Source organism: Asterias rubens, chromosome 1, assembly GCF_902459465.1.
Source record: "Asterias rubens chromosome 1, eAstRub1.3, whole genome shotgun sequence".
Classification (NCBI taxonomy): domain Eukaryota; kingdom Metazoa; phylum Echinodermata; class Asteroidea; order Forcipulatida; family Asteriidae; genus Asterias; species Asterias rubens.
Genome location: NC_047062.1, coordinates 31,179,933 through 31,190,683, shown reverse-complemented (window position 1 = coordinate 31,190,683; position 10,751 = coordinate 31,179,933). Strand labels below are relative to the sequence as shown.

The 10,751-nt window shown below is 37.8% G+C and overlaps 1 protein-coding gene across 2 annotated transcripts; it reads left to right on the top strand.

The window, feature by feature from the left end:
• The first annotated feature begins 32 nt into the window (after nucleotides 1–32).
• On the top strand, nucleotides 33–9,956 carry LOC117297746 (NAD-dependent protein deacetylase sirtuin-2-like). 2 transcript variants are annotated; one of them, XM_033780904.1, is made up of 13 exons: nucleotides 33–129; nucleotides 781–903; nucleotides 1,558–1,701; nucleotides 1,978–2,019; nucleotides 2,524–2,630; nucleotides 3,115–3,240; nucleotides 3,679–3,808; nucleotides 4,340–4,455; nucleotides 4,866–4,942; nucleotides 7,162–7,213; nucleotides 7,563–7,633; nucleotides 8,340–8,406; nucleotides 8,802–9,956. In XM_033780904.1, the coding sequence occupies exons 1-13, from the start codon at nucleotides 120–122 to the stop codon at nucleotides 9,336–9,338; spliced, it is 1,602 nt and encodes a 533-aa protein (XP_033636795.1). In that variant the 5' UTR covers nucleotides 33–119; the 3' UTR covers nucleotides 9,339–9,956. The 2 variants fall into 2 exon arrangements, with proteins under 2 accessions (XP_033636795.1, XP_033636787.1); XM_033780896.1 differs by having other exon boundaries at nucleotides 1,549–1,701.
• Nucleotides 9,957–10,751: the final 795 nt, after the last annotated feature.

Here is a 10,751-nt window from a genome sequence, read left to right as displayed (position 1 = left end):
TTTCTTATCACCGCTAATATATAACTGAAAAAGTAGGCTATCACAAAATGAGATATTAACTAGCGGTAGCAGCTCGTCAGACTTTGTGATAAGCGGTTTCCTGTTGAAAGACCACAAACATGTCTGAAGGTAGGAACGAGGTATTACCTTTTGAGTAACATTACGGCTAATCAGAAATGTTTGAAGGATCGAAATTTAGGTCGATTCTTTTGAGAAGGAGGTGTAGTTTTTTGGTGGCGATTGCTTTATTAGTTGTGTGTGTGGGATTGTATTATGTGATTGAGGGGGGCGGGGCTTGGATACCGGATGTGCGGTATTGCTCGATATGGGATTAGGGTCGGGGAAAAGGGAGGGGGTGGGATATAGGTGACTTGAATTGAAGTGGCTTGATTAATCCATAGAGTTTTAAAATAAATTTGTACACTGGAAAACGTTTTTCATCAGATTAAAAAATAGGGGCTCAGTTTGTATTTGTTGAGCCACAGTAAAAATGTCGGTTCCTCTGTTATTTAACTTTTTTAAACATGTTAAAACTTTGGAGTCAAGGTGAGCCAAGGCTCATTTTTAGACAATCTTTTGAGCCATGTGAATATTGGAGCCAGCATTTTTTTGGCTCATTCTGAGCCGTTTTTTCCCCAGTGACTATTGTGCCTTGATGAAAAACTTTCTTGGATAAGAATCGTTAAAAAAAATTGTAGAAATCAGAACTCTGAATTGTGTAATTCCGAGCCTGGATTGATAGAACTTTTTTCAAATTGTCTCTGATTTTTATCTGTTTAGCTGTACTGGAAAATCCTAATGGAGCCGAAGGAGGAAGGGAGACTGATGAGAAAGATGAAACGGGACTTTCACCATCCAAGGATGATCCCAACGATGATCCCAAGGCCTCTGGAGCGGACCCAAGTGAGCCTTAAAAATTCATAATTTTTGTCTTGATTTTTAGGAATACTTACGGCCTGGGCCCAATGTCATAGAGCTGCTAAGCATAAAAATTTGCTTAGCATGAAATTTTGCCTTGATAAAAACATGATTTCTCAACCAAATTTCCACATGATTTTCAGGATAATCAAACAACAGCTGCATACAAGTACCAAGCAATAATCATCAAATGTAAATTTTGTTGGTAATCCTGTTTTTATCAAGGAAGAAATATCATGCTAAGCAAATTTTCGTGCTTAGCAGCTCTATGAAATTGAGCCCTGATGAATGGGGAAATTTAATAAAAGTGTAAGGCGCTATGAGGAATCAATACACGTTAATCATTTATAAATATTAATAAATACTTGTAATGCGGACATATCCACATTGCTGGGTGTTCAAGGCGCAATAAAACCAAAAACAAGCTAAAGAAAACAGACACAACTAAATTGAAAATCTGTGGATAAGATAAGTTTTGAGAAGAGATTTGAATTTTGTGGTACAAAGAAAAGGTCTAAGATTAAGTGGTAGAGAGTTCCAGATGTCACCCCGGGAGTGATATTATTTAGTGTTTTGGAAGTATTTATTGTTCCTGAATGATTCCTTTGTATTGACTTGTTATTTCTATGGATGATTTAGTGGATACCCTGGAGCGTTTGATGGGTCTCCTAAACCCCTGGCTTGGAGGTGCAGATGATGACGATGATGATACAGTCAAACCACAGCAACTCCTTCAAGACATCAGCCTAGAGGGTGTGGCAAAGTACATAAAGAGTGATAGATGTAAGTTTGTTTGACCTCGAAATCGGAAGCTTAAGCCAACATTTTTGGTAAGATTCTTTTACTGAGAAAACCGTCAGGAACCAATTTCATAAAGCCTGTAAGCACAAAAACTCGCTAAACACAGAAAAGTATTGCTTAGCAGGGTGGTCAGGTTAGCACCTTTTATAAAAGTTTCAAAGCGATGTACAAAACGAAAAAAAACTTATACTTCGAATAAAAACAACTTTTTAACATTTTCTGTGTTTTAAACTGTTTTCTTTGGTTCGTTTTGTACAGGTAAGCATATCATCGTTATGACTGGTGCTGGAATCTCTACTTGTAAGTAATGCATAATGTTTACCATCAGTGGCATAACCAGACATTTTCAGACATTCATTGCAAGATGGAACAATCCATTCAACTTGGTTTTGCCTCGATGAATTAATCATTCCCTATTTTATCTTCATGATTAAGTACTTACCTCTACTCTCATAAATATTTTGTATTTGTAAACCTGTTTGTTGTGCCAAGAACCTGCTATTCATTCTCCCTATGGCCCCAAAATGTGGAATAATCTTCCTGTTATTATAAGAAATGCCAGCCCACTTACATCATTCAAGACACTCCTTATAAAAGCTCACCTGTTCCAGCAGGCTTACTAACAACTCCTGCTTTAATAATGGACCGCGTCTGGCGTGCAGATTCGTGGGGGATGGAGCTCTGCTGGCCCCCATGAGTCTGTGCCTCAGCGCCTTAGAGCAAACTTTTGATTTTGGCACTCTATAAATGACTTTTGATTAATTGGTTGAAGTAAAATCCATTGTATTTATGTGTCTTGCCTAGCTGCCGGGATACCAGATTTCCGAAGCCCAGGATCCGGCCTGTATGATAACTTAGGGAAGTACAATCTACCAACTCCGATGTCGATATTTGAAATGTCATATTTCAAGGTATGTGTGCTATAAGTGAGCATAAGTGCTATTTAAAGGCAGTGGATACTATTGGTAATTACTCAAAAAAAATTATTAGCATTTAAAACCTTACTTGGTAACGAGTAATGGGGAGAGGTTGATAGTATAAAACATTGTGAAAAACGGCCCCCTCTGAAGTAACATAGTTTTCGAGAAAGAAGTAATTTTCCACGAATTTGATTTCGAGATCACAGAATTAGATTCTGAGGTCTCGAAATCAAGCATCTGAAAGCTTACAACTTTGTGTGACAAGAGTGTTTTTTCTTTCATTCTTATCTCGCAAATTTGACGACCAATTGAGCTCAAATTTCACAGGTTTGTTATTTTATGCATACGCTGAGACACACCAAGTGAGAAGACTAGTCTTTGACAATTATAAATAGTGTCCAGTGTCTTTAAGGAGATTTTGCACTGACATAATGGAATGGTATCAAAGAATGATTATTGTTTTGTGATGACTCAGGAACGACCGGAGCCATTTTTCTACCTGGCCAAGGAGTTGTACCCAGGGAAGTTCAAACCCACACCGTGTCATTATTTCATCAGACTCCTCGCTGAGAAAAAGCTCCTGTTGAGAAACTACACACAGGTGAGATATTAGTCTTGGCTCAAGACTCTCCTGTTGTTTACTATCTTTACTACTCCTGCGGTTAATTTCCATCGCTGATTAGAGTCACCAATAACATGATTATAGGGCACAGTGACAGTGGACAATATTTTGATTAAATCTGGGGGCTTCTGTGCTGGGGACACAATGTATTTTGCTCAGTGTGCAGAGCAGCCGATTTCACAAAACGTTAGGATTAATTCTACCTCAAGTTTAGGACGAGCCTAACCTAGGATGGGTTCAATGCGCCGTAACGTCTATGGATACGGAGCTTAACTCGTCCTAAGATTAATCCTAAAGTTTGGAGAAGTCGACGGCTGGGCAATTGTAAATTCTGGGCAGGCCTGCCCAGCACCGCCTTATAGACTAATATTGTTTTCCTTTGACCATGTTGATTCTTGTTTGTGTTCCCCTCGGTAGAATATTGACACCCTAGAGAGAATCGCTGGTGTGCCAGGGGACCTGTTAATGGAGGCCCACGGTACATTTCATACCGGACACTGCCTTGCTGGAGATTGTAGGGAAGAATACACACAAGAGTGGATGAGAGGTGAGTGAACTAAGGATTACACACATAACTTCTCAAGTTGGGGTATAATGTTACCCTGATCCAAGCCCTTTTCTCCTAGTTGGGGTACCTTTGGGTGACAGTGTTCCTTGTTATGTTGGAATTTCCCAGTAGAAATTGTCAGAAATTTCCCTTTCCAAACTTGCCCAAGAAAAACAAAACTGCCTTGCCCTTTTTAGGAACCTTTGTGCCCCAATAAATGTCCTAGTAGAATTGTTTATGCCACTGAAAAACAATCTTGTCCTTGTTCATTGCTTTGGTGGCCATTGAAAAAGCCAAAGTAGAAATTGTATATTTTCGTTCTCAGATGTTGGCAATGATAAACTTTTCTGTCATAGTTATCTCGCAACTCCGACGGCCAATCGAACTCAAATTTTCACAAGTTTGTTTTTTATGCATATGTTGAGATACAACAAATAAGAAGACTGGCCTTTGATAATTGCCAATAGTGTCCAGTGTCTTTAAACCCATCAATTTTGACGCTCAAATGGTCTTGTTCTTTTGTGTTTGTAGTTGAGATCTTTGCTGATAGGATACCCAAGTGCACGGAGTGTGGTGGATTAGTCAAGCCAGATATTGTGTTCTTTGGTGAGGCACTACCCCTAAGGTTTTCCTCCCTCGTTATGGAGGTAGGTAGAGCAGATGCAGCTAGATCAGATCCTACATATTGTAGGTCAATATTTTAATTACATGATTTAGACAAGTATTGAATGCATTTGATGGAAATATTGCATTTACTAAGAGAGGTTTCAGTCCTGATACTTCACGGAGGCACTGAAGGCGATTGCCCTCCATGCCCCCTTGTCATTGCCTTGGTGCCCTTGAAATGATCCAGTAGAAATTTACAATTTCCTCATAGGGTGCCCTTTACAAAGGAGAAAATGCCTTGGTGCCCCTTGCCGTGCATTCTTCATTAACACTGCATAGATTGCTTGCACAGTGAGCAGAGAATGGTGATCGTTAAGCCAGAATTCGGTGGTAAGCCCATAAAATTGGGCTCTGATGAAACTTATTTTGTTATTTTGTTTTTTCCTTGCAGGACTTTCCCAGGTGCGATTTGCTGATAGTCATGGGGACATCACTGGTTGTGCAGCCCTTTGCTTCATTACTAGAAAGGTAGGCACAGGATTCAAGGTTTCAAAGTTTGAAGGATCATTAATGGGAACAGTCTGTGATAAATTGGTACCTGCAAAGGTAGAGGTTGACATTGTGTATTAAAGACAGTGGACACTATATTGGTAATTGTCAAAGACCAGTCTTCCCACTTGGTGTATCTCAACATATGCATAAAATAACAAAGCTCTGAAAATTTGAGCTTGATTGGTCGTCGGAGTTGAGAGATAATTATGAAAGAAAAAAACACCGTGTGTCACACGAAGTTGTGTGCTTTCAGATGCTTGATTTCGAGACCTCAATTCTAAACTTCTATAAAAAAAAAACTATAGAAATTCTATACAAATTTCTATAGAAAAGGGTATAGAACCCTTGTAAATAATTTCTATAAAATTTCTATACAGAATATATACAATATCTATACACATATCTATTCAAAATCTATACAACTTCTATACAATTTCTAAAGAAATTCTATACAACCTATAGAGTTTCTTTAGAAAATTGGGCCACTTTTCTATACAATTTCTATAGACATCTATAGCAACCTCTATAGAATGTTTAATAGAAATGTATATAGATATGTATAGAGTTCTATAGGGCAGTGTATAGAGTTCTATAGGGCAGTGTATAGAGTTCTATAGGGCAGTGTATAGAGTTCTATAGGGCAGTGTATAGAGTTCTATAGGGCAGTGTATAGAGTTCTATAGGGCAGTGTATAGAGTTCTATAGGGCAGTGTATAGAGTTTTATAGGGCAGTGTATAGAGTTCTATAGGGCAGTGTATAGAGTTCTATAGGGCAGTGTATAGAGTTTTATAGGGCAGTGTATAGAGTTCTATAGGGCAGTGTATAGAGTTCTATAGGGCAGTGTATAGAGTTCTATAGGGCAGTGTATAGAGTTCTATAGGGCAGTGTATAGAGTTCTATAGGGCAGTGTATAGAGTTCTATAGGGCAGTGTATAGAGTTCTATAGGGCAGTGTATAGAGTTTTATAGGGCAGTGTATAGAGTTCTATAGGGCAGTGTATAGAGTTCTATAGGGCAGTGTATAGAGTTTTATAGGGCAGTGTATAGAGTTCTATAGGGCAGTGTATAGAGTTCTATAGGGCAGTGTATAGAGTTTTATAGGGCAGTGTATAGAGTTCTATAGGGCAGTGTATAGAGTTCTATAGGGCAGTGTATAGAGTTTTATAGGGCAGTGTATAGAGTTCTATAGGGCAGTGTATAGAGTTCTAAAACGCATCTAACGTTTATTTTAGTCAATTCGCTCAGTTAGCAGCTTGGGTTTTCAAAAATCAGTACAAAATCTATTAAAGAAGACTTTCTCTTTAGAGAAATTCAGCGCTTTGTAGAATTCTATAGGACATTTTCTTTACTGCAATATAGCACTACAGAGAATTCTATAGAACATTAATGTCTTTACTGCAACAGCACTACAGAGAATTCTACAGAACATTTTCTTTACTGCAATATCACTACAGAGAATTCTATAGAGAATTTTCTCTATAGAGATTTTGCCTTCACATTTCTATAGACATCTATAGAAAATAATTATTCTATAGAGCTCTATAGACCCTTCTATAGAGTTCTATAGAACTTTTTTGTAAGGGCACAAAATCAAATTCGTGGAAAATTACTTTGTTCTCGAAAACTACTTCACTTCAGAGGGAGCTGTTTCTCACAATGTTTTATACTATCAACCTCTCCCCATTACTCGTAACCAAGAAAGGTTTTATGATAATAAATATTTTGAGTAATTACCAATAGTGTCCACTGCCTTTAAAAGCCCTTTGGGCTGTATACTTCCCAGCAGAGAAAGTTTAAAGGAATCTTATTGGCCCAATGACCAGGGCACTAATCAGGGCACTATTCCTCCCTTCTAATCGTCGTCTTAAGCATTTTAAAGGTAGCAAGCGGTTCATAGATAGTTTTTATCCTTATGCTGTTTGTGGTTTTAATGTAAACTAGTTTGTTTTCTGCTTTTTGTAGCCTATATATTTGTATATATTTATATTTTTGTATCTTCTTCGTAATGGTTTTAAATGTTGAGGTACACTACAATTTCCGTTGTTTTTAGGTTTTAACTTTTTAACAATGGCTGAATAAATAATTCTTATCCAATCTAATCTAATCTACTAATGTAAAGGACATTGAAAAAGGTTATTGTAAAATGTGCTTCCCTTCAACTGATCTGCATGTTTATATTTATTTCTTCTCTTCAGAGTTCCAGAAACCACTCCCAGACTTCTTATTAACATGGAGAAAGCTGGCGAGGTATGTCAATAAATTTGATTATGCAATCCTTGACTAATTGCAATAAAAGAGTCAGGCCTCTAGGTTTTTTTGTTTGTCAAAAAAGGGCGCATGCCCAGAACTGCAGAAAATAAACCAGGACCTCTGTGTGTAGATATTTTATAAACTGTATGTATTGTGATTGTATGTACTGATATTTATATTATTCAAACTGGACCTTTATCAGAGGCATAAACAAGCACAAACGATATATATCTACTAGTGCAATTTTTATTGTGTTGTGCTAGTAAAAAAGTGTAATAAATAAACAAAATTAAACAGATGCAATAATTGAAAATGTTTTTTTTTTTTTCATTCCCAAATCTTCCAGTCTAATCCCGTGCTACGCCGTCTTGGTTACGGCGGAGGAGGCTTCGAGTTTGACTCAGAGAGCAATTACAGGTAAAGAAATTAATTTGTTGGAAACATCAAGTTTTTATAATTTGAAGCTCAATGGTACTACACATCACTGGTCATTAACCCTTTGGAAACCATAGCATCCGGAAACGGCTAAGACAAAAATGTTGGAGACGAGTTCCAATCCTGCGATAAAGGCCCGGTCAGGCCTCGATAACGAGAATGAAAACGAGAATGTTCAAAATCCACGGCCTCGATTGGTCAACCCAATGCGTTCTCTTTGCATCGTTATCGCTGCAGTGTGACTCTGCCTTTACACTGTGTGTGTCAACTTGCCAGGTAGATTATGTTCTTTAGAGAACTGTCTTGCTGTATAATCTACTAAAGCGGAGTAGATTTTTTTTCTTTTTTCGGGAATATTCTCAGTTCTGAAATGAACTGTCCTGCTTGTTTTAAACTACTACCATGGAGTGAGCTTTTAGTAGACCTCTGTCACGCTTCCTCCATCTTGGTCATGTTCCTCATGTCAAATGACAATAATAAATGCGTATAATAATTTCACAAATAGGAACCAGACTATTTTTTTCTTCCAGCCTCGGTTTAGTTTCATTGATATCAATGGGAAATATTCAAGATGGCTGCACCATGATAAAGGTCTAGTCATCTTCAGGAGACAGTGTTCCAGTCCTGTCATTAGCAACGCTTACCGCCATAATTCATTAATTGTTTTATTTCTTTATTTCTTTGGCAGAGATGTATTGCATCTTGATAAATGTGACGATGGGTGCTACAAGTTAGCAGAGCTACTTGGATGGAAGGTAAGAATGTTGAAAAATGAACACCCCCAGACAAAGTTATTGACAAAATAGGGAGACCACAAACTAGGGCTAGATAGCTCAGTTGGTAGAGCGCCGGTGTGGCTGGAGATTTTGTCCACCCCCCCCCCCATATGGCAAACTGTGTACAAACTTCTTATATGCCAATGGAAGCTAAATTTCTGATGCGGACAATAAAGACATTTTAATTCTGATAACACCCTCTTCAGAATCCTCCTCCTCCAGCCCATGTTAATTTCCCATGTGGGGGACCGGATCTCCGGCTGACAGAATAACCTGGGACACCGGCACGTTAATCCGAAGGTCGATGGTTCAAGTCCAACTCCAGTCTTTTTTTCTTTGTTCAAACCCAAACCATTCGTCTTCTATTCACACAGGAAGAGATGGATCAATTGGTTCAAGAAGAGCACAATCGCATAGAGGGTGCCTCTTCATCCATCAAAAAAAAATCCTCCACGCCAAAAGTCAGCGCATCCGAAGTAGACAAGTCTGTGAAGAAAACCTCCACGCCAAAAGTCAGCGCATCTGGAGTAGACAAGTCTGTGAAGAAAACCTCCACGCCAAAAGTCAGCGCATCTGGAGTAGACAAGTCTGTGAAGAAAACCTCCACGCCAAAAGTCAGCGCATCTGGAGTAGACAAGTCTGTGAAGAAAACCTCCACGCCAAAAGTAAGCGCGTCTGGAGTAGACAAGGCTGCGAAAAAATCCACCACGCCAAAAGTAAGCGCATCTGGAGTAGACAAGGCTGCGAAGAAAACCTCCACGCCAAAAGTAAGCGCATCTGGAGTAGACAAGTCTGCGAAGACAACCTCCACGCCAAAAGTCAGCGCATCTGGAGTAGACAAGGCCGCGAAGAAAAAAGTGCCCTCTGATGGTGCTAAACCCATGAATGGAGCAGCAGACAAGAGTAAGTGAGCATCCCTGATGCTGCGACAGAAAAAGATGGATCCAGGAAAACAACAGTTCCTGTTGCATGTGGTGACTATATGGCAGCATGAGAGCCAGTGGATCAAGTTTTACAGGGTTTTGCAATACACTAAAGTCTTCTAATTATAATTATTACATGTATTTTTTCCAGCAGTTTCACAAAGTACAGATACAACACTTGCTAACAAATATTTAGTTTCAATAAAGATAAACTAAACATGTTTTACAGAACTACCTGAAGGCCTGCAAGCAACTAAAGAAGTGGTCCTGAATGAAAATGACTGACAGAAGTATTGGATATAAACTGAATCAAAATTTAATAATTTGTGCAATTAGAAGGTTAAGCAATGTTTGAATGAGAGAGAGATTGGCTGGTCAAGTAAGGTCAAATAAAAAATAAATTTGTATGCCAAGATTTGTTCTATTTTGTAACACTGATTAACATGGGCATTGTTGTTTTCAGCCTCTAACAAAATTTTGTTAGAGAAACATGTTATTGAGTAAGTTGAATGTTACTTACTATTTATGCATAGAAATACTGAATAACTCAAAGAATTACACTATATTTTAGTTCCTTATTTTGTTTTAATTTATAATTAATTTGCATTTATCCAATGAATTTTCGATATGTTTATTGGAATTTAATTACAATTTAAAAATAATATCAACTATGTTACTCAGAGACCTTACTTCTTTATTTTTTTGTAAGCATAAAACTACTAGAAAACAAAATCTTAAATATTAATGCTTCGGTGAAAATTCTGCAACGCAACTTGTATTCAAATTAGGGTAGATTTAGACTCTAAATCTCCCATAGACCGTTGGTTTTTACCAAATATAACCAATAATTGATTACATCTCAATAAAATAGTCAAATGTAAATTTGTACATAATTATATAATTACATAGATTTAATATTTGTTGCTTAATTTGTTTTTAAAGCAAAACGATGTCTCATAATAAGGACTCTAATTAGGGATGGTGTACTTTTGGTAAGTACTCCAAAAATTAATGACCATAAAAAGTTACTGGTAATAATCACTGCAGCTGTCGTAAAATTTTGAGAAACAATCCCCTTATAGACGATTAGAAAAACATTTAAGCCCGATTCATACTTGCTGCGAGTGCGATGCAAATTTGATGTGAATTTGACGTCACTACCCCACTTTCGCTGCGATATTTGCACTGAGTTGCCCACAACTCAACTCAGTGCGAATTTGTGACGTCAACATTCGTATCGCATTCGCAGTTTGACCCAAAATGTTAACTTTTTGTACTGGGGGCCTTTTAAAATGATCTGAATGATGCTACAGTAAGTTAATGGAATGCAATAGCATGTAAAATCATAGTATAATCATGTTTGTTGCCAATTTATGTAAAATCGAAGCATTGCAATAAATT

Bases quoted from the DNA above. Each gene is read 5' to 3' on its own strand.
- LOC117297746 (XM_033780896.1), top strand. The intron at 7,214-7,562 runs GTATGTCAATAA...CAAATCTTCCAG, and splicing joins ACATGGAGAAAGCTGGCGAG to TCTAATCCCGTGCTACGCCG. The intron at 7,634-8,339 runs GTAAAGAAATTA...TTTCTTTGGCAG, and splicing joins GACTCAGAGAGCAATTACAG to AGATGTATTGCATCTTGATA.